Here is a 24,249-nt window from a genome sequence, read left to right as displayed (position 1 = left end):
AGCTGTTATGGCACCGGACAGGGTTAAAAGCAGAGTGTGCCTGGCGTGCATGCTGTACCTACACTCCCTGGACTTTGTGTGGCTGTCATGGCCCATAACAGGTAGGAACTAGTGTTAGGGACCACTCATAGAGGCGACCTTGACGTGGCGAGTGGCTTATTACGCTTTGGCCAAAATGTACACTAATGCCTCATTCAACATCCAGGATAGAGGCAGGGCAGAGTGCTGGTTGCAGAGTGCCATTGCATTTGTGTTTTTGCGTTTGTATGTGGATTTCGCCATAGCAATGTGCACCTGCATAGGGTTGTGCGGGCTGAACCCCCCACATTTTTTTCTTTGATATAATTAGTGTCCATCCATCAGGATGTCCCACAGGTATTCATTCTGTGAGATACTCCTAAATCCTGACCGGCAAGTGGGCCCTGAGGACTGGAGTTGGGGAACCCTGCCCCAAAATAATACCAATGAAAACTACAAGCCATCCCGCACTCAAGCCCTCAAAAAAAAATATCAAAAAATTATGGGTCTTGGTATACAGTGGTGCAAATACATTTTCTTCTTAAAAAAAATAAAAATAAAATTAATTTTTGTTGTGCAAAAGTAGAAAAACATTAAAAAAAAATGTATTTTTTGCATTATAAGACGCACCTAGTTTTTAAGGAGGAGAATAAGAAATAAATACTTTGAACCAAAAGGTGTGCTTTTAGTAGGTTTTGTACTAATGGTGATCCGTGGAGGACACACTGCTATGGGGGGCTCCGTGGAGGACACACTGCTATGGGGGGCTCCGTGGAGGACACACTGCTATGGGGGGCTCCGTGGAGGACACACTGCTATGGGGGGCTCCGTGGAGGACACACTGTTAGGTCTCATGCACATGAACGTATTTTCTTTCCGTGTCTGTTCCATATTTTTTTTTTGCGGACCGTATGCCGAACTATTCATTTCAATGGGTCCGCAGAAAAAAACGGAAGTTACCCGGTGTGCATTCCGTTTCCGTATGTCCGTTCCGCAAAATGATAGAACATGTCCTATTATTGTCCACATCACGGACAAGGATAGTACTGTTCTATTAGGGACCAGCAGTTCCGTTACGCAAAATACGGAATGCACACGGACGTCATCCGTATTTTTTTCGGATTAGTTTTTTTCGGACCACAAAATACATACGTCGTGTGCATGAGCCTTTATGGGGGATCTGTGGTGGACACTGCATAACGATTAAATAAATGGACTTTACATGTGAAAACTCTGAGGGGTTAACTGTTGTTGATCGCAGCTCCCTGTCATGGAGGTCAGGTGCCAGCTATGCGATTCTGCCGCCGGCACCCGCCTCCTGTATTTGTATTAAACGTTATAACTATCGTCATTGGTGGTGCAGTGCGCCCACCCCACCCCAGTATTAAAGTCATTGATGGAGCAGTGCATCGACGACCCCCCACCCAACCCCCTCAGTATTTATTATAATCATTGGTGGCAGTGGCCACAGAGTCCCCTCCCCTCCTCCTCATTGGTGGTGCAGTGGCAGTTGTGATAAGAGCCCCAGCAGTGTAATCCTGGGGCTCCGATCGGTTTCCATGGCAGCCAGGACACTACTGAAGCCCTGGCTGCCATGATAAGCTCCCTGCTGCTGTGTGCACTAGGGCTGCAGTAAACGATTATTTTAGTAATCGAGTATTCTATCGATTTTTACGATTAATCGAGTACTCTAATAAAGAAAAAATTAATTATTAGACTGTTTTCCTTTATAAAAACTCATCAGACCACCCTGCCATCAGGTGAATAGGACAAAGGATTAAAATATCCTAGGTTCTAAGCCCCTAAGGGGGAAATAGTTATTAAATAAAAAGTAAAAATATTAAAGTATAAAACACCCTCTTTATCAGTTTTACATATAATATATATATATAACAATAAATAAATAACATATTACATATCTCCTATGTGGTGAATGCCGTAACAGAAAAAAATTAAAAATAAAAACACGTGATTCGCCATTTTTTTAGTCATCTTATCCCCCCAAAAAAATAGGACAGGACTAGGGATCGACCGATATTGATTTTTTAGGGCCGATACCGATAATTTGTGAACTTTGAGGCCGATAGCCGATAATTTATACCGATATTCTGGGAATTTTCATTTTTGAAAAATAATAAAAATTCCCACAAATCTGCTGAAAATTAATGTTTATTGTTAATGTGTATTTTATTTTTTTTGTAAATCTTTATTTTTCATTTATATTTAATACTTTTTTTTTTACTTTTTGTTTTTTAACTAACTTTTAGCCCCCTTAGGGACTAGAACCCTTGTCCTATTCACCCTGATAGAGATCTATCAGGGTGAATAGGAGCTCACACTGTCCCTGCTGCTCTGTGCTTTGTGCACACAGCAGCATGGAGCTTACCATGGCAGCCAGGGCTTCAATAGCGTCCTGGCTGCCATGGTAACCGATCGGAGCCCCAGCATTACACTGCTGGGGCTCCGATCGGAGGAGCAGGGGAGAGGGAATCCTGTGGGGGGCGCACTGCGACTGGGGTGGGGGGGCCCTATGCGCCACCACTGCTTAATACTGGGGGGGAGGGGGGCGCACTGCGCCACCAATGCTTAATACTGGGGGGGCTTGGGGGGAGGCGCACTGCGCCACCAATGCTTAATACTGGGGGGGGGGGGCGCACTGCGCCACCAATGTCTGATACTGGGGGGCTTGGGGGGGGGGGGCGCACTGCGCCACCAATGAAGCTTAATCTCTAATTTATTCATATACAGGAGGCGGGAGCTGCAGAATCACATAGCCGGCTCCCGACCTCTATGAGCGGTAGCTTCGATCCGCGGCACCTGAGGAGTTAACTACTGCAGATCGCAGCTACAGCTCATAGAGGCCGGGAGCCGGCTATGTGATCCTGCAGCTCCCGCCTCCTGTATATGAATGAATGTGAGATTAAGCTTCATTGGTGGCGCAGTGACCATAGCTCCTCCCCTCCTCTTGTCCCCTGTCCTTTCATTGGCTGGAGCGGCAGCAGCAGCACAGGGGGAGGAGACACTGCTCCTTCTCCCCTGTGCTGCTGCTGAGGGAACACGGAGAGCGCTGTCAGCAGCGCGATCTGTGTTCCCAATACACTATCGGAATATCGGCAAAATAAATGCTGATACCGATAGTGTTCAAAATCCTGAATATCGGCCGATAATATCGGTAAATCCAATAATCGGGATGATCTATAGTTTCTGTTAATACCATTTTTGGTTGTGTCTGACTTTTGATCACTTTTTAAATCAATTTTATTGGGAGGTAAAGTGATGAAAAAAACTGCAAAAATCGGCCAGTTTTTTTCGTTACCCCATTCATCATGAGATACTTTTTTAAAAAAAATGTTAATAGTACACGTGTTTCCGCACTCAGCGATGCCCATGATATTTATTTTTATTGTTTAAGTATTTTGATTTTGGGGAAAGGGAAAGTGATTAGAATTTTTATGTTTTACATTTTTTTTATATTTTTTAAAACTTTATTTTTTAGGGTTTTTTTTACTTATTTTTTTTAGGTCCTTAAGGCCTCTTTCACACGAGCGTGTCCGGATAAGGTCAGGATGCGTTGCGGAAAACCTGCGCGAGTAGGTACGCAATTGAAGTCAGTTTTGACTGCGATTGTGTTCCGTTGTTCAGTTTTTATGGCGCGGGTGCAATGCGTTTTGCACGCGCGTGATAAAAAACTGAATGTGGTACCCAGACCCGAACTTCTTCACAGAAGTTCAGGTTTGGGATCGGGGTTCTGTAGATTGTATTATTTTCCCTTATAACATGGTTATAAGGGAAAATAATAGCATTCTGAATACAGAATGCATAGTAAAATAGCGCTGGAGGGGTTAAAAAATAAAAAATTGAACTCACCTTAATCCGCTTGTTCGCGCATCCGGCATCTCTTCTGTCTTGTTCTGTGAGGAATAGGACCTTTGATGACATCACTACGCTCATCACATGGTCCGTCAGATGATCCATCAGATGCCGGATGCGCGAACAAGTTGATTAAGGAGAGTTAAAAAAATGTTTTCTTTTTTTTTAACCCCTCCAGCCCTATTGTACTATGCATTCTGTATTAAGAATGCTATTATTTTCCCTTATAACCATATTATAAGGGGAAATAATAATGATCGGGTCCCCATACCGATCGTCTCCTAGCAACCGTGCGTGAAAATCGTACCGCATCCGCACTTGCTTGCGGATGCTTGCGATTTTCACGCAGCCCCATTCACTTCTATGGGGCCTGCTTTGCGTGAAAAACGCACAAAATAGAGCTTGCTGGGATTTTCACGCAACGCACAAGTGATGCGTGAAAATCACCGTTCATGTGCACAGCCCTATAGAAATGAATGGGTCCGGATTCAGTGCGGATGCAATGCGTTCAACTCACGCATTGCACCCGCGCGGAAAACTCGCCCATGTGAAAGGGGCCTAATAGATCACAACATGCAATCATCAGATTGCAATTTGTAAAGGGTAATGGAATTTTCTCCATTACCCTATCCAGAAATACTGTATTTTTCCCTTTATAAGATGCACCCGATGATAAGACCCCAGGTTTCAGAGGAGGAAAATAAGAAAAAAATTTTTTTCATCAGACCCCCATATCAGGACATCGGATCAGACCCCCATAACAGCCCTCAATGTCAGCACCCCATTAGTCCTCAATGTCAGAACCCCAACACTTTTTTATCAGCCCTCATTGTGAGACCCACCCATCAGACCTCCGATCAGACCTCAATGTCAGACTTCCTTGCCAGAACCATCAGACCTCAGATCAGAATAAAATAAAAAAACTTCTCTTACCTCTCCATCTCTGGCAGCAGTCGCACTTCCATGTCTTCTCTGACACCTGCCCTCCCCCCCCCCCCCCCTCCCCGGCGATCGGCTGTATGGGGAGACGGCGTGCACAGCGCGAATCTGCCGTCTCCCTTCTCTCTTTCTGTCTGCTGCTTCTGTTCCATAGACATACAGCAGTGAGCAGAAAGAGAGAAGGGAGACGGCATGTGCGCACGTCGTCTCCTCAAACAGCTGATCAACGAGGATAGAATATCAATAGGAAAAGCCCAGACAACTCCTTTACAATCTCAGAAAACTCTTTTAAACTTGGCTGAGCAGAGATGCCAGATACAGCCTATGGTCCAGAGTGGCGCTGTTTCACAGGGAAAAAGTAGATCATATATCAAATCTTATAGCCTATAAATGATGTCATACTTTATAAACCGAAAACTGCCTAGAGATTTCTAGAAATGGTTGAGGAAAACGTCACATCAATGATCCTGGCATCTCTGGGTCTTGTTAACAAGGCTCAGATGAAGTTATCAGTAACTTGTCCAGCCCCGTCCAATCTACATATCTCTGAATAGCAGGAGAGCTTGTAGAACTCATTCTGCCATCAAATTCTGTTTGAAGGCCAAATTACATTTGAAGTCTTCTTCTCTAACACAAGATGGTCCTTTTAAGATTGTCCCTCCGAGTAGTCCATCGGCACATAAGACGGTTACATTCTCAGTGGGGTGCTGTCTCCATCTAGTGGTAAAAAGCTGCAAATTCCAGGAGTTTATATTTTAATTATAATCCACTACAATTACTGTATAGTCTCTGCCTTCCAGACCAATTGTTTTGCTGAGCAAATCAAGGTCATACATGTTATAACCAAACCTTAAACATGGGTTTGGACGGGCACTCCCCAAAGGTGATGCAACATGACCAAAATACAATCAGATTCCTAGTGGCTGGCATGCTCAGCAGAGGAAAGGTTCCAACATGGCTGATCTTTAAAAGTATAAGAAGATTACAAAGCCTAATTGAATTCCAGTTTTCTTCTGTTCTGCAATTTGCGTCAGAGTATAGGACATGTTCTATCATTTTGCAGACCACGGACCCACTGAAGTCCATGGCTCCGCAAAAAAAAGTGGATGCAACTCGTGCTTTATCTGTATTTTGCAGAACGCCAAATACATATAGTTGTTGGCGTGAGGCCTTACTCTACTAAACCCCAGTCACACCACGCTTCTGTGCCTTTCCTTGTGTGCACACTTTCATTGATCCTGTTCAGGAAATCCAGAAACATTTTTGAGGGATCGGAACGCACTTGAGTATCACTTTGTTTCCGGATTGTAATATCACAGACTAAAGGCCTATTCACATTGTCAGATATCATTACGGCTTGCACATTTTTGCACGGTAGGAAAAGGGCTGAGTTGCAGTGCCAGACTCGGACAGCACTGTGCTGTGTACTAGGGTTGCACCAGGTATCGAATTATCGATACTTTTGTACCGGTATGGATTCCCCTTTTACCGATAGCGCAGCCTAATATCAGAGAACATGGCACGCACTTCTCTCAGCGCGCGCCATGTTCGCTCAGCGGCACAGGGGAAAAGGAAAAAGTCTCTCCCTCCCCCTGTGCCGCTGCCACCAATGAGAAGACAGAGGGGAAGAGGAGGGGAGGGGCTGTGGCAACTGCACCACCAATGAAGATAACTCACCCGTTAATTCAAATACAGGAGGTGGGTGCCAGTTGCAGACTTATGTAGCCAGCACCCGACCTCTATGACAAGGCGCTGCGATCCGCGGCAGTTAACCCCTCAGGTGCGGCATCTGAGGGGTTAAAGGGGTTGTCCAGGTTCAGAGCTTGTTTACAATAACACACTGCTGGGTGGACACTTCCGCCCCGGCAGTGTGTTTGGCGATGTCACCGGCTCTGATGGGCGTGCTTTAGCGCTGCCCTAGCCATTTTACTGGCTAGCGCAGCGCTGAAGCCCTCCCATCAGTTCCAGTGACGCCACCGGGGTTCCTGGCAGCCTCGTGGAGAGCCCGGTTCGTCACCGGAACCGCTGAAAATGCCTTTGCCCTGAGCAATCTAGCGCAGGGCAAATGAGAGCATTGGAATATGAACTGCTCCGATGCTCAAGTCAGGAAAGCTGCCTGGGTGAAAATGGAGGTATGTCCGGGTTAGCTCTCAACCCGAACAACCCCTTTAACTGCCGTGGATCGCAGCTCCCTGTCAGAGGTCGCCTCCTGTATTTGAATTAATGGGCGAGTTATCTTCATTGGTGGCAAAGTGCGCCCCCCCTTCCCCCAGTATTAGAAACATTGATGGCACAGTGCGCCGCCCCCCCCCCCCACCACCCAGTAGTAAAGTCATTGGTGGCAGTGGCCACTGGGTCCCCTCACCTCCTCCTCATCGGTGGTGCAATGGCAGCTTCTGATCGGAGCCCCAGCAGTGTAATCCTGGGTCTCTGATCGGTTACAATTGCAACCAGGACGCTACTGAAGCCCTGGCTGCCATAGTCGGCTCCCTGCTGCTGTGTGCACTATGCACAGGGCAGCAGGGCGAGTGTGAAGATCTATTCACCCTAATAGAGCTCTATCAGGGTGAATAGTAGGGATCGACCGATTATCGGAAGTACCGATATTATCGGGCGATATTCAGGATTTTGTACATTATCAGTATCGGCATCTAACCTTGCCGATATACCGATAATGCGTATAAAGCGAATACTAGTGAGCGTTTCTATTATGCATCGGGTGCCGGGAGTGGGGAAGAAGCGCAGCAAGCGCTTTCGATAATCACCCTCCCTGGTCTTCTTTGATGGGGCCCGCGCTGCACTGTCCTGACCCTGTACAGCGTCAGGACGTAGTGCAGCGTGGGTCAGAGAACACAGGGGAGCGAGACGCCAGACCCGGAAATGAAGAGGATCAGCGGCGCAGGAGAGGTGAGGAGTTTTTTATTCTATTCATCTCAGGTCTGATAGGGGTTAATAAAAGGTCTGATCTGAGGTCTGATAGGGGTTAATAAAGTCAGTGAGGAGGGGGGGGGGGATGGTGTGAAAAATGGCATTTGGCACAGGTATATTATAAATGTAAAATATAAATTGACTACCAGCTAAGGGCTTTATTAATTTATAATTTACATTTATAATATACTAGTGCCAAATGCAAATTTCCACCACCTCAGTGACTACCAACTAATATAAAATATATTATGAGATATAAAATATCGGCTATCGGCCTGAAAGTTCACAGATTATCGGCATCGGCTCTAAAAAAAAATCTATATCAGTCGATCCCTAGTGAATAGGACAAGGGATGAAAAGATCCCAGGTTCTAGCCCCTAAGGGGGAAATAGTTAATTAATAAAAAGTAAAAAATAATAATAATAATAATTACCCCCTTTCCCAATTTTACATATAAACAATAAATAAACATATTACATATTGCCACATCCGAAAAGTCCCCAAAATATTAAAAAATATCTCCTATGCGGTGAACGGCGTAACAAAAAAAATTAAATATTAAAAATCGCGTGATTCAACATTTTTTGTCACCTTGCCCAAAAAAAGGATAGGACTGTTCTATTACAGGCCGGACTAGGGCTGAAACGATTATTCGAATAACTCGATTAAATCGAGTCAAAAAATTCATCGATGCAGTTTCCCTGCATCGAGGAATCGTTTACACCACGTGATCACGGAGCGGGAGTGAAATTAAGCGTCTCGCTCACCGCTTCCGTGTCCTCCGGAGGCCAGAGAGGCAGGACTGAGCCGGCCGGCACAGCGGGGGGAGGAGGGAGTCTCTCCCTCCCCACTGTGCGCGGCTGCCGCTGAACACCAATGAGGACAGAGTAGGAGGAGGAGGGGAGGGACTGTGGCCACTGCACTACCAATGAATTTGCCGGCCATATCCCGCAGGGTCCCCCTCCTCCCCCCCCCCCCCCATCATTGGTGGCAGTTTGCAGTTCCGATCGGAGCCCCAGCAGTGTAATGCTGGGGCTCCGTTCGGTTACCATGGCAGCCAGGAAGCTACTGAAGTCCTGGCTGTCATGGTATGTTAGTGAGCAGAGAGCAGCGCATTATACTCACGTGCGCTGTGGCCGCCGGTCACTCCTTCTTCTGTCTGTGCGGCGGATTGCTAATGCTTACAGCATTAGCAATGCGCCGCACAGACCTATGAGAAGGAGCGACCGGCGGCCACAGCGCACGTGAGTATAATGCGCTGCTCTCTGCTCACTAACATACCATGGCAGCCAGGGCTTCAGTAGCGTGACTCCTGGCTGCCATGGTAACCGATTGGAGCCCCAGCATTACACTGCTGGGGCTCCGATCGGAACTGCAAACTGCCACCAATGATGGGGGGGGGGGGCAGATCAGAGGCTGGGGGGAGGCAGATCAGAGGCTGGGGGGAGGGGGGGGGAGGCAGATCAGAGGCTGGGGGGGAGGCAGATCAGAGGCTGGGGGGGAGGCAGATCAGAGGCTGGGGGGGAGGCAGATCAGAGGCTGGGGGGGAGGCAGATCAGAGGCTGGGGGGAGGCAGATCAGAGGCTGGGGGGGAGGCAGATCAGAGGCTGGGGGGGAGGCAGATCAGAGGCTGGGGGGGAGGCAGATCAGAGGCTGGGGGAGGCAGATCAGAGGCTGGAGGTGGGGAGGCAGATCAGAGGCTGGAGGTGGGGAGGCAGATCAGAGGCTGGAGGTGGGGAGGCAGATCAGAGGCTGGAGGTGGGGAGGCAGATCAGAGGCTGGAGGTGGGGAGGCAGATCAGAGGCTGGAGGTGGGGAGGCAGATCAGAGGCTGGAGGTGGGGAGGCAGATCAGAGGCTGGAGGGGGGAGGCAGATCAGAGGCTGGAGGGGGGGAGGCAGATCAGAGGCTGGAGGGGGGGAGGCAGATCAGAGGCTGGAGGGGGGAGGCAGATCAGAGGCAGGAGGGGGGGAGGCAGATCAGAGGCTGGAGGGGGGAGGCAGATCAGAGGCTGGAGGGGGGAGGCAGATCAGAGGCTGGAGGGGGGAGGCAGATCAGAGGCTGGAGGGGGGAGGCAGATCAGAGGCTGGAGGGGGGAGGCAGATCAGAGGCTGGAGGGGGGAGGCAGATCAGAGGCTGGAGGGGGGAGGCAGATCAGAGGCTGGGGGCAGGGAGGCAGATCAGAGGCTGGGGGCAGGGAGGCAGATCAGAGGCTGGGGGCAGGGAGGCAGATCAGAGGCTGGGGGCAGGGAGATGGAGAGAGAGTGGTTAATGGAGGCTGCAGGCACCACCTTGGTATGTATAAAGTTATTGGTTTAGAGAGGGGTTAATGAAGGCACCTCCAAGGTGCTTTCATTAACCTCTTCAAACCAATAACGTTATACATGCCTAATGCCAAGGTGCTTCCATTAACCCCTCCAAACCCAATGGGCATGTATAAAGTTATTGGTTTGGAGGGGTTAATGGAAGCACCTTGGAGGTGCCTTCATTAACCCCTCTCTAAACCAATAACTTTATACATACCTAATTACGTACGTTATTTTAAGTAGCTTTTTCTTATTAGATTACTCGATGAATCGAGAAATATAATCGATAGAATACTCGATTACAAAAATATTCGTTTACTGCAGCCCTAGGCCGGACGTTCCATAAAATGCGAAATGCAAGCTGCTTTTTTTTTGTGTGGTATCGAATATCACAATACTTTTTATGGTATCGAAACCGAATCAAAATGTTGTTGGTATCATGACAACCCTACTGTGTACTGCAAGGGCCGCCCCTCCATTCTGCAGACAGGCAGGGGTCACATGGAACGCCCACTTATCATACACCGATAACCCGTCCTGCAATTAAAACACCTTTAGGCTTTTTTTGAAGCAGAAAATACACAAGAATCCGAAAAAAAAAATCTGCATGAGTTTCATGTTTTTTTTTTTTTATGCGGCAATTGCTGCGGATTTCACCATCTTCATTATCTGCAAATGGTCAATTAGAGTCCATTCACACATCCGCAACTGTTTTGCGGTCCGCAAAACACGTACACCGGACACGTGCGTTTTGTGTTCGCACATGGCCAGCGCTAGAACAGAAATGCCTTTTCTTGTCCGTGAATAAGGCATGTTCTATTTTTTTTTTAAATGAATGGGTCCGCACACGTTCCACAAAGAAATCTGGTTTGCACTAGGGCTGCACGATAAATCGAAAAAATAATCGAATCGCGATAATCGGCAAATGCGATATGGCCGACCGGAAAATGCCGCGATTATATATAAAAGGGAAGCAGGAAGCAGAAGCGTTACTAAGTGACGTCAGTCACGCGCCGGCCGGCCAGCTCGCTGCAGTGCATTGCATTCATAGTGAGTACAGAGGCCGGACCTGTTAGGAGAGAGATTGTTTCACCCACACACACACTAGTAAAACACTTTACATGCAAAAGGCAGTTATGTGCCCAGTTTAGGACACATGAGGGGGACCAGCATAAGATGCTATATGTCTTAAGCTGGCCCCCTTCATGGCCCTACGTGTCCTCCACACATCCCCTATAACAGTGCCATCCACAGGTCCCCCATAAGTGTCCTCCACAGATCCCCCATATAACAGCGCCCTCCACAGATCCCCCATATAACAGCGTCCTCCACAGATCCACCATATAACAGCGCCCTCCACAGATCCACCATATAACAGCGCCCTCCACAGATCCACCATATAACAGCGCCCTCCACAGATCCACCATATAACAGCGCCCTCCACAGATCCCCCATATAACAGCGCCCTCCACAGATCCCCCATATAACAGCGCCCTCCACAGATCCCCCATATAACAGCGCCCTCCACAGATCCCCCATATAACAGCGCCCTCCACAGATCCCCCATATAACAGCGTCCTCCACAGATCCCCCATATAACAGCGTCCTCCACAGATCCCCCATATAACAGCGCCCTCCACAGATCCCCCATATAACAGCGTCCTCCACAGATCCCCCATATAACAGCGTCCTCCACAGATCCCCCATATAACAGCGTCCTCCACAGATCCCCCATATAACAGCGTCCTCCACAGATCCCCCATATAACAGCGTCCTCCACTGATCCCCCATATAACAGCGTCCTCCACTGATCCCCCATATAACAGCGTCCTCCACTGATCCCCCATATAACAGCGTCCTCCACTGATCCCCCATATAACAGCGTCCTCCACTGATCCACCATATAACAGCGTCCTCCACTGATCCACCATATAACAGCGCCCTCCACTGATCCCCCATATAACAGCGCCCTCCACTGATCCCCCATATAACAGCGCCCTCCACTGATCCCCCATATAACAGCGCCCTCCACTGATCCCCCATATAACAGCGCCCTCCACTGATCCCCCATATAACAGCGCCCTCCACTGATCCCCCATATAACAGCGCCCTCCACTGATCCCCCATATAACAGCGCCCTCCACTGATCCCCATATAACAGCGCCCTCCACTGATCCCCCATATAACAGCGTCCTCCACTGATCCCCCATATAACAGCGTCCTCCACTGATCCCCCATATAACAGCGTCCTCCACTGATCCCCCATATAACAGCGTCCTCCACTGATCCCCCATATAACAGCGTCCTCCACTGATCCCCCATATAACAGCGTCCTCCACTGATCCCCCATATAACAGCGTCCTCCACTGATCCCCCATATAACAGCGTCCTCCACTGATCCCCCATATAACAGCGTCCTCCACTGATCCCCCATATAACAGCGTCCTCCACTGATCCCCCATATAACAGCGTCCTCCACTGATCCCCCATATAACAGCGTCCTCCACTGATCCCCCAAATAACAGCGTCCTCCACTGATCCACCATATAACAGCGTCCTCCACTGATCCACCATATAACAGCGTCATCCACAGATCCCCCATAACTATGTCATACCCAGCCGCGTCAGCGGCTCATATGGGAAAATCCAAGCAAATAGACCTCTAGCACAATTCCTTTAAAATATCGCATCACATATCATTATCGCAATTTTTAGGGCCCTAATCGCAATCGCACAAAATTCCCATATCGTGCAGCCCTAGTTTGCACACAGATGTTAAAGGGGTTTTCCATGAGTACAATTATGAAGGCCTATCCTCAGTATAGGTAATCAATATATGATCAGTGAGCAGATCCACACCGCCAATTAGGCGAGGTGAGGCGATCGCCTCAGGCGGCGATGCCCTGGAAAGGAGTGGGGGGCAGCGGCAGGGCCATTCTATGCGCTCATCTCTCTATATTCAACTGTTTCGCCGTCCTCAGGATTCTGCAACGTGGCACGGGAGTGAGGTCTGCTAGCCCCGCTGTTCCCTCTGACAGGCTTCACGCCTAGTGTCTGTAGACTATCAAAGGCCAGAGCAGGTGGCGCGATGACATCATCATTCCACCACCTGAGCTAAGCAGCATACAGCGTGGGACACAGGCCGGAAGAGGCCTGCACCACATTGAGGTAAGTACAGTCAGGTCCATAAATATTGGGACATCGACACATTTCTAACATTTTTGGCTCTATACACTAGGGATCGACCGATTATCGGATTTACCGATATTATCGGCCGATATTCAGGATTTTGAACACTATCGGTATCGGCATTTATTTTGCCGATATTCCGATAGTGTATGGGGAACACAGATCGCGCTGCTGTCAGCGCTCTCCGCTTTCCCTCAGCAGCAGCACAGGGGAGAAGGAAGCAGTGTCTCCTCCCCCTGTGCTGCTGCTGCCGCTCCAGCCAATGAAAGTACAGGGGACAGGAGGAGGGGAGGAGCTATGGCCACTGCTCCACCAATGAAGATTAATCTATCATTCATTCATATACAGGAGGCGGGAGCTGCAGAATCACATAGCCGGCTCCCGGCCTCTATGAGCGGTAGCTGCGATCTGCGGTAGTTAACTCCTCAGGTGCCGCGGATCGCAGCTACAGCTCATAGAGGTCGGGAGCCGGCTATGTGATCCTGCAGCCAGCTCCCGCCTCCTGTATATGAATAAATTAGAGATTAAGCTTCATTGGTGGCGCAGTGCGCCCCCCAAGCCCCCCAGTATCAGACATTGGTGGCGCAGTGCGCCCCCCCTCCCCCCCAGTATTAAGCAGTGGTGCGCCCCCCCTCCCCCCCACCCCAGTCGCAGTGCGCCCCCCCCCCCCCCACAGGATCCCCTCTCCTCTGCTCCTCCGATCGGAGCCCCAGCAGTGTAATGCTGGGGTTCCGATCGGTTACCATGGCAGCCAGGACGCTATTGAAGCCCTGGCTGCCATGATAAGCTCCATGCTGCTGTGTGCACAAAGCACACAGCAGCAGGGACAGTGTGAGCTCCTATTCACCCTGATAGAGCTCTATCAGGGTGAATAGGACAAGGGTTCTAGTCCCTAAGGGGGCTAAAAGTTAGTTAAAAAAAAAAAGTTACAAAAAAAATAATAAAAACTCCAAAATATTAAATATAAATGAAAAAGAAAGATTTACAAAAAAAAAAAAAAATACACATTAACAATAAACATTAATTTTCAGCAGATTTGTGGGAATTTTTTTTTTTTTTTCAAAAATGAAAATTCCCAGAATATCGGTATAAATTATCGGCTATCGGCCTGAAAGTTCACAAATTATCGGTATCGGCCCTAAAAAATCAATATCGGTCGATCCCTACTATACACCACCACAATGGATTTGAAATGAAACGAACAAGATATGCTTTAACTGCAGACTGTCAGCTTTAATTTGAGGGGATTTACATCTAAATCAGGTGAACGGTGTAGGGATTACAACAGTTTGCATATGTGCCTCCCACTTGTTAAGGAACCAAAAGTAATGGGACAGAATAATAATCATAAATCAAACTTTTACTTTTTAACACTTGGTTGCAAATCCTTTCCAGTCAATTACAGCCTGAAGTCTGGAACGCATAGACATCACCAGACGCTGGCTTTCATCCCTGGTGATGCTCTGCCAGGCCTCTACTGCAACTATCTTCAGTTCATGCTTGTTCTTGGGGCATTTTCCCTTCAGCAAGTGAAATGCATGCTCAATCGGATTCAGGTCAGGTGATTGACTTGGCCATTGCATAACAATCCACTTCTTTCTCTTAAAAAAAACTCTTCGGTTGAAGCATTTGGCTGAATATGAGCAGATAATATTGCCCGACACACTTCAGAATTCATCCTGCTGCTTTTGTCAGCAGTCACATCATCAATAAATACAAGAGAACTAGTTCCATTGGCAGCCATACATGCCCGCGCCATGACACTACCACCACCATGCTTCACTGATGAGGTGGTATGCTTAGGATCATGAGCAGTTCCTTTCCTTCTCCATACTCTTCTCTTCCCATTACTCTGGTACAAGTTGATCTTGGTCTCATCTGTCCATAGGATGTTGTTCCAGAACTGTGAAGGCTTTTTTAGATGTCGTTTGGCAAACTCTAATCTGGCCTTCCTGTTTTTGAGGCTCAACGATAGTTTACATCTTGTGGTGAACCCTCTGTATTCACTCTGGTGAAGTCTTCTCTTGATTAGGGATGTCACGATACCATTTTTCTAAGACCAAGTACGAGTACCGATACTTTTATTTAAGTACTCACCGATACCAATTATGGTGTGGTAATGTTTTTACAGCAAATTCTAGTTTCATTTACAAACCTTGTACAAAGAAACCGCGACGCAGTTGCTGATAGCAATGAAAAAAATTTAAGCTGGAATTTGGTTGCTATGGATAACTGCTTTACTTTTCCTTTGTACAAGGGTTAATAAATGGGCATATAACAGTGTTTCCCAACCAATGTGCCTCCAGCTGTTGCAAAACTACAACTCCCAGCCAAAGGCTGTCTGGGCATGCTGGGAGGTGTAGTTTTGCAACAGCTGGAGGCACACTGATTGGGAAACACTGGCATATAAGGAGGGGAATGGGCACATGAAGGGAGAGAATGGGCCAGTGTTTCCCAACCAGCGTGCCTCCAGCTGTTGCAAAAGTGACAAAACTACAACTCCCAGCATGCCTGCACAGTTGTAGTGGAGGCACACTGGTTGGGGATCACTTATATGCCCATCCCCCCCAACCTTATTTTATTATTAATTGTTTGTCTGTTTTAACATGAAATGGAGAGAAATTAACTGAATTTCTCCTCCATTTCATGCACCATACCCACCTGGCCTGCTGCAATCCTTCCCATGCAGATGCACCTGGGAGGAAGTGGCTTTAACTTCCTCCCAGTGCCAGTGTTCCGGCAAAACGGATCCGGCATTGCGGTCAGACCGCAAAAAATTAGAAAAAAAAGTAATGCCAGATCCGTTTTTCCGGATGACACCACAAAGGCGGATCGGATCCAGCATTTCAATGCATTTGTAAGACTGATCAGGATCCTGATCCGTCTGAAAAATGCCATCAGTTGGTATACGTTTCGATGGATCCGGCAAGCAGATCCGACGCTAGCATAATGAAGGGGACTGTGTAGTCACAGACTGTACGAGTGGTCCGAGTCTGGTAGCTCCTTGGTGACAACCACAGCAGACAGCATCACAGCAGTCACAGGGGTTGTCAGCCACTTTCCCTGAAGTTCTCAATGCCAGCTCCTCCCACTCCTGCTCTGGATGAGAGGCGGCCATATTGGCCGTCACCCAGCTTTCTCAGACTCAGATGTGGCTGGCAGACATAAGAATGGACTGCAGTACCTGGGCTCCGGCAGCTCCTGACATCTCTCCACCTCCGGCCCAGCTTCTTGCAGTCCCCTGACTCCGTGAGGGTAATATCCAGAACCCCAGCCAGGGGCGGCCTCCTCCTGCCGCTGCCGAGCCAGCACGTCCCCAGGTGGATAATATCTGCTGCCATCCCCAGGTCTGTGCGTAGTCGACATGGGACTTAAAACACCGCCGCAAAGAAGTCCCGTCCACACGCCGATCAGCTGGGAGCAGCACCACCGCCGCCCGGAAAAAGATGGGACAAGCCGCCACCACCGCTGTTCTGGGCCCTTGAGTTATCGGCGACATTTGCACAAGTACAAGTACTCATGCAAATGTCCGGTATCGGCCCCGATACCGATACTGGTATCGGGACATCCCTACTCTTGATTGTTGACTTTGACACACATACACCTACCTTCTGGAGAGTGTTCTTGATCTGGCCAACTGTTGTGAAGGGTGTTTTCTTCACCAGGGAAAAAATTCTTCGGTTATCCACCACAGTTGTTTTCCGTGGTCTTCCGGGTCTTTTGGTGTTGCTGAGCTCACCGGTGCGTTCCTTCTTTTTAAGAATGTTCCAAACAGTTGTTTTGGCCAGGCCTAATGTTTTTGCCATCTCTCTGATGGGTTTGTTGTGTTTTTTCAGCCTAATGATGGCTTGCTTCACTGATAGTGACAGCTCTTTGGATCTCATCTTGAGAGTTGACAGCAACAGATTCCAAATGCAAATAGCACACGTGAAATGAACTCTGGACTTTTTATCTGCTCACTGTAATTGGGATAATGAGGGAATAACACACACCTGGCCATGGAACAGCTGAGAAGCCAATTGACCCATTACTTTTGGTCCCTTAACAAGTGGGAGGCACATATGCAAACTGTTGTAATTCCTAAACCGTTCACCTGATTTGGATGTAAATACCCTCAAATTAAAGCTGACAGTCTGCAGGTAAAGCATATCTTGTTTGTTTCATTTCAAATCCATTGTAGTGGTGTATAGAGCCAAACATGTTAGAATTGTGTCGATGTCCCAATATTTATGGACCTGACTGTATATGAGTTTTTTTTTTTTCTATTTGACACCATGTGATTGGCCAATATGGAGAAAGGGAAAGAGGAGCACCATGGGGTCATCTACTGGGGGGCATTATAGCCTGGCACACATTATAGGGGGCACTATGGGGGAAGGGGGGAGAGGATCACCATTGGGGGTATCTACTGGGGTCACCATATAGGGGCATTATATACTGGCACACATTACAGGGGGACTATGGGGAAGGGGGGAAGAGGAGCTTCTACTGGGGCACTGTATAGGGGTGTTTTATACTGGCACGCATTATGGTGGACACTATGGGGACACTGGCTCTATTGGAGGTATTTTTTATACTGGCACACAGTATGGGGCATTGGCACATGTTATGGGGGCCCTACAAGGACATTGGCTCTACTGGGGCACTAGGAGGAAGTATTTTTTGTACTGGCACACATCAGGAGCATTTTTTTGTACTGGCTCACATTATAAGGCCTCATGCACACAACCGCTGTTTTGATCCGCATCCAAGCCGCAGTTTTTGGGGCTCGGATGCGGACCCATTCACTTCAATGGGGCCGCAAAAGATGCGGACAGCACTCCGTGTGCTGTCCGCATCTCTTGCTCTGTTCTGCGGCCCCGCAAAAAAATAAAATAGAACATGCCCTATTCTTGTCTGTTTTGCGGACAAGAATAAACATTTCTACAATGGCCAAATTGAGGAAGGCACACGGGCGGCTTCCGTGTTTTGCGGATCCGCAATTTGCGGACCACAAAAAACTGCACGGTCACGTGCATGAGGCCTAAGGAGGAATTTTTCTACTGTCACACATTATAAGAATTATTACTACAGGGGGCATTATGGTGAGTTTTATTACTACGGGGGGACTATGGAGAACATGGCTACTAGTATGGGCACAGTGGGGACATGATAGGGGCACTATTACTATTAAAGGGGTTGCCCGGGTTCAGAGATGAGCCAGGAGATATCCCCATTTTCACCCAGGCAGCCCCCCTGTTAGCATCAGAGCATTTCATGCTCGGATGCCCTCCTTTTGCCCGCATTTTCAGGAGTTCCGGTGACGAACCGGGCTCTCCATAGGGCTGCCAGGCGGAGGCTTCCGCCCAGCAGTGTGTTCAGTGACATCACCAGCTCTGATGGGAGGGCTCTAGCGCTGCCCTGGCGCTAAAGCCCGTCCATCAGTGCCGGTGACGTCACCGGGCTCACTGCTGGCCGGAAGCCTCCGTCTGGCAGCCCTATGGAGAGCCCGGTTCGTCACCGGAACTCCAGAAAATGCCTTTGCCCTGCGCGATTTAGCGCAGGGCAAAGGAGAGCATCGGAGCATGAACTGCTCCAATGCTCAAGTCAGGAAGGGGGCTGCCTGGGTGAAAATGGGGATATGTCCTGGTTCAGCTCTGAACCCAGACAACTCCTTTAAAGGGGTATTCCCATCTCGGACAATGGGGGCATATCGCTAGAATATGCCCCTATTGTCTCATAGGTGCGGGTCCCATTGCTGGGACCCGCCCCTTTAACAAGAACGGAGCGGGAAGAGCTGTGGCTGGAGGACCCCAGAATTTCCAGGGTCCATCCACCACCAATCGCTGTTCCCATACAAGTGAATGGGAGCATACAGCGCATGCGCAGCCCCGGCTCCCATTCATTTCTATGGGGCCAACGGAAATAGCCGAGCCAGGTGGCTCGGCTATTTTCAGCGGCCCCATAGAAATGAATTGAGGGCAGCTGCGCATGCGCAGTGCGCCCTACTTCCCTTGTGGTGCCCCGCTCTTGATATAGGTGCGGGTCTCAGCGGTGGGACCCGCACCTATCAGACAATGGGGGGCATATCCTAGCCATATGTCCCCTATTGTCTGAGATGGGACAACCCCTTTAAGTGCTCTTTGGCAGAGAATTATTACAATTGTTGGGCTGTTTCAATTGTCACCTCAGGCAGTAGAAAGGCTAGGTGCACCCCTGCCGGTGAGGGACCAACACCCGGCACCCCTGCTGATCAGCTATTTGAAAAAAATGCTGAAGCACTCCGATGAGGGCTGCCACCTCCTCACAGCAAACCAAACACAGCGCCACACACTACATAGTGGCTGTGCTTGGTATTGCTGCCCAATCCCACTGACTTGAATGTGACAGAGAAAGGAGAATACCCCTTTAATAGTGACTGACAAGAAGCCAATAATACACAATATACGGGGATACTGGAATTAGTACACAGGTCAGTACTCCCAGTAAGGAGAGGTACTGTCACAGTCTTCGGTGTGACAGGACTGGTAACGTGTGCCACGTGTGTAGAAATACCTCCGTCTATGTATTATAGCTCTGGCTACCACCTAATGTTCCTACACAACTCACGTTTATATTCGGCCATAAGCCGTTTAAGTGCAGTCCCCGCCATCACCGGAACCAGGTCGCTCCGTTGTTTGTTTACGGAAATTCCCGAATCTGCTTCCGGGACACGTCAAAGAGCCGTAGTCCCTCCGCGCATGCGCAGTCTACGCACATCATCTGCGCAGGCGCGGGGGTGAAAGCGGTGAATCCCTGCGCGTGCGGTAAAGGGACTGGAGAGCCGCGGCCTTTGGGATTTGACCGCGTTAGGACATAAATAGCGCGAGAACCGGAGGAACGTGTGTGTCTTTAGTGAATGTCTGTTGAGAGAACGTCTGTTTAGCGCTAAATAGGAAGTAATAGTGTATAAAAGTACATGGAAATCACTCAGGTGTCCTCTGGGAGGTTGTTACAAGTTTTTTTTTTTAATAGACCCTTAAGGCAAGAGAAAGTATTAAAATAATAAAAGAGTTTATAAATTATATTAATTGTGTGTACCGGCTCCATTCCAGCTCCGATTTCCGTTATCCGGCTTTTTACATGGCTGTAGTGGTGACTAATGATGTCCCAGATGTTCTCTATGGGAGACAGATCCAAGGACCCTGCAGGCCATGGTACCATGATCAGGCCACACACGCTGCCCACAGGAGAACGAGCAACTTGCGGCCTGGTGTTGTCCTGTTGAAAAAAAACTGTGCACCTCTTGCTGTCATCCCAATTATTCGTTTTTCCAACCTCCGGGACATGCGACATTGAGCAGTGCTGACATCTTGGCCTAGGTGTGTAGCGATCTGAAGTCCTAAACCAAGGTCTTGCAGGTCAGGGTCCATCTCTGTTTCCAACAACAGGAGGCATTGTACAAAAATCTCACACAAGTTGATCTGATTTTTGAGGTTTCATGTGGCTAAAAATCTTTGGTTGGCCCTCCCACATGCAGCAGATTGGAGCTAGGTGCTTGCACATTTGATCATCTGCAGATCTTGGTGACACCTGCTACTTCCTAAATTTGCATAAACGTACGGTTTGTCCTTGGTGTTGCAAATTTAATGTTGAGGAGTGTATTTTCAGATAACCTCTTTAAAGGAGCTGAACCTGGACATATCCCCATTTTCACACAGGCAGCCACCCTGATATTAACATCCTCTCCTTTGCCCTGCTCTGAATCGCACAGGTAAAAAATACTTTTTTGAAGCTCTGGTGACGTACCAGGCTATCTATGGGTAAGGTAGGAGGAGGCTTCCTCCCAGCAGTGAGCCCGGTGATGTCACCGGCACTATTGGATGGGCTTTAGCGCTGCCCTAGCCTGTAAAACAGCTAGAGTAGCGCTAAAGCCCACCAATCAGTGACGGCAATACTGCTAGGCGAAAGGGTGTATGGGGAAGGATCCATAGAGAGAACGCAACAATCAAGGTGGTCCCACAGATACTCAATTGGGTTAAAGTCTGGAAAATTAGGGAGCGAGGGTAGTACTTGGAAGTCTTGGTCATGCTCACAATGCTTGGACCATGTTTGGTCATTCAATGTTGGACATTTCTAGCCATGTGACATGTTGCATTGTCTTGCTGGAAGATCCCATCCACCCCACGGAAGACAATCAGCATGTATAGGTTATGTGATCTGCATGGATGGATTCATACCCAAATTGGTTGAGAGTGCCTCCCACATGGATGGTGGTCCAGAGAATGCCACAAAAACATTCCCCAAACCATAACGCTGCCACCACCAGCTTGTGTTCTTCCAGAAATGGTTGCAGGGTCTTTGTCCATAGATGTTTCTCAGCTGACATGCCAACATCCATCTGTTAGATGAAGCAGGAAACATAACTTATCAAGAAGACAACCCTTTACAATGAGTGGAGGTCCAATTCTGATACTGCCATGAAAATTGAAGCTTTTTCTGCTGATGCAACTTCATTAGCAGAGGGGCAGTGACCGGCCATCTGCTTCAGAGCCCCATATGCAGTAGGGTTTGCTGAACTGTTGTTTTAAACACATATCTGGTAGCCCCCTGGTTCATTTTGGCAGTGATCTGCTTCTCTGTAGCATGTCGGTCGGCCGTTGCGCACCTCTCACATCAATAGCACATGGTGCTCCACAGTTTCCACGTTGCTTATTCTCAGTAGTGCCATTTGTCCACTTTAAGAAGTAATATCACCCATGGCCCAAAAGTCTATAATCATCCCTTTTTGCAATTCTGATAAATCGCCCCTTTTTACTCATGACAGCGATGAGTAATATAGTGGCATGCAAAAGTCTGGACACCCCTGGTCAAATTTATTGTTACTGTGAACAGTTAGGCAAGTGGAAGATAAAATGCTCTCCTAAAGGCATAAAGTTTAAGATGAAACACACTTTTCAACATTTTAAGCAAATCAGTGTATTATTTTGGTTTTGTACAATTTTAGAGTGAAAAAGGAAAGGAGTGCCTTGTAAGACGATGGAAACCCCAGGAGATTTGAGCTCGATAACTTTGACCAAGGTCTCAGACCTTAAATAGCCTGTTAGGGTTAAAAGGGTTTTCTGAGGTTTTTATACTGATGACCTATCCTTTGGATAGGTCATCAGTATCTGATCGGTGGGTGTCCGACACCCAGGACCCCCGCTAATCAGCTGTTTGAGAAGGTACAGGCTCTCCTGTGAGTGCTCGCAGCTTACCAAGTACAGTGCCGTACCTTGTATAGCGGCTGTGCTTGGTATTGTACTCAGCCCCATTCACTTCTATCAGGGGGAACTGCTCCTAGTCCACGTGAACAATGAACATGACGTCAGTGGTCTAGGAAAAGCAGCAAGAAGGCTGCTGCACTCACAGCCTTCTCAAACAGCTGATTGGCAGGGGTCCCGGGTGTCGGACCCCCACCAATCTGATACTGATGACATATCCTGAAAATAGATCATGAGTAAAAAAAATTGCGGAAAACCCCTTTACGGCTTGTTCACAATCATCATTAGGAAAGACCAGGAGATGCAAATTGCAAAGCTTTATAAATACCCAGAGTGATGCATTTTCGAAACAGGTTCTGTGGACCGATATGGTTAAAGGGGTTGACCAGGTTCAGAGCTGAACCTGGACATACCTCCATTTTCACCCAGGCAGCCCCCCTGACTTGAGCATCGGAGCCTTTCTTGCTCTGATGCTCTACTTTGCCCTGCGCTAAATTGCACAGGGCAAAGGCATTTTGCAGGAGTTCAAGTGACGTACGGGGGCTCTCCATGGGGCTGCCAGGACGTCACCGGCACTGATGGGCTGGCTTTAGCGCTGCCCTATGCAGTAAAACGGCTAGAGCAGCGCTAAAACACGCCCATCAGAGCTGTAAGATCACCAAACACACTGCCGGGCGGAAGAGCCCGTGCCCTGTGCATGAGATGCTCCGATGCTAACATCAAGGGGGCTGCCGGGGTGAAAATAAGGGTATGGCTGAACCCGGACAACCCCTTTAAAATAGGACTGTTTGGCCATAATGAGCAAAGGTATGTATAGAGAAGAAAGGGCACAGAATCTCATGAGAAGGACACCTCTCTATTAACTTCTTCAGTACCAGGTGATTTTGCGTTTTGATTTTTCGCTCCCTGCATTTCTGGAGCCATAACTTTTCTATTTTTCTGTTCACATAGCCATATGATGGCTTGTTTCTTGCGGGACAAGTTGTACTTTCTAAGGGCTCCATTTAATTTTACACAGGATTTAGTGGGAAGCTGGAAAAAAATTGGGCGATGCCCATAGTGTTTATTTTTTTTATTTAGTTATTTTGGGAAAGGAGGGCGATTTGAATTTTTATATATATATTTTTTTTAATTAACTTTTTTTAGGCCCCCCAACTTGCAATTATTTTATCTATTAACCTAAACATAGATCGCTATATAACAATTCAGTGATGCCACCTTCTGACCTGAATTGCAATATACAAGTAATGAGCCTAGAAGCCTAGTACAGGCTCTGGATCATTGCTTTCACGGAATGTCTTTCCCAATCTCCACCCGGGGGAGGCGTTCCTGCCTAGCAAGCGTGATCACATGTGACCATAGCATCTGAATGGTTAAAAGTCCACAGTCGACATAACGGCGATTGCGGACATTAGCCCCGGGCGTCTGCTCCGTGAAACAGTTGGTATCTATGGCACTTGCTGCGCTCTGGAGTGGGCGCCGTCTTTAAGCATGGGGTGGATCAATCATGCTCTGGGGGGATGTTGCAGCCAATGGCACAGGTAATATTTCACTGGTAGAGAGAAGAATGGATTCAATGAAATTCCATTAAAGTCTGGAAGCAAACATAACACCAACGGTAGAAAAGATGAAGTTGAATAGAGGATGGCTTCTACAAATGGATAATGATGACCATAAACACGCTTCAAAATCCACAATAGACTACCTCAAAAGGTGCAAGCTGAAGGTTTTACCATGGCCTTCTCAGTCCCCTAATCTGAACATCATTGAAAATCTGTGG

The 24,249-nt window shown here is 48.1% G+C and overlaps 1 protein-coding gene across 1 annotated transcript in view; it reads right to left on the bottom strand.

Moving 5' to 3' along the window:
* UBE2G2 (ubiquitin conjugating enzyme E2 G2) overlaps positions 1 to 19,956 on the bottom strand; it is a 64,274-nt gene extending 44,318 nt beyond the window's left edge. The window contains exon 1 of the mRNA XM_044303431.1: positions 19,837 to 19,956. Coding sequence (XP_044159366.1) covers positions 19,837 to 19,879 — 43 coding nt within the window. The 5' untranslated portion in view covers positions 19,880 to 19,956. The remainder of the gene's footprint in view (positions 1 to 19,836) is intronic.
* Between the last annotated feature and the right edge of the window lie 4,293 nt (positions 19,957 to 24,249).

The sequence above is a fragment of the Bufo gargarizans genome, chromosome 8 (genome assembly GCF_014858855.1).
Source record: "Bufo gargarizans isolate SCDJY-AF-19 chromosome 8, ASM1485885v1, whole genome shotgun sequence".
Lineage (NCBI taxonomy): Eukaryota > Metazoa > Chordata > Amphibia > Anura > Bufonidae > Bufo > Bufo gargarizans.
This window is presented reverse-complemented; position numbering and strand designations above follow the sequence as displayed.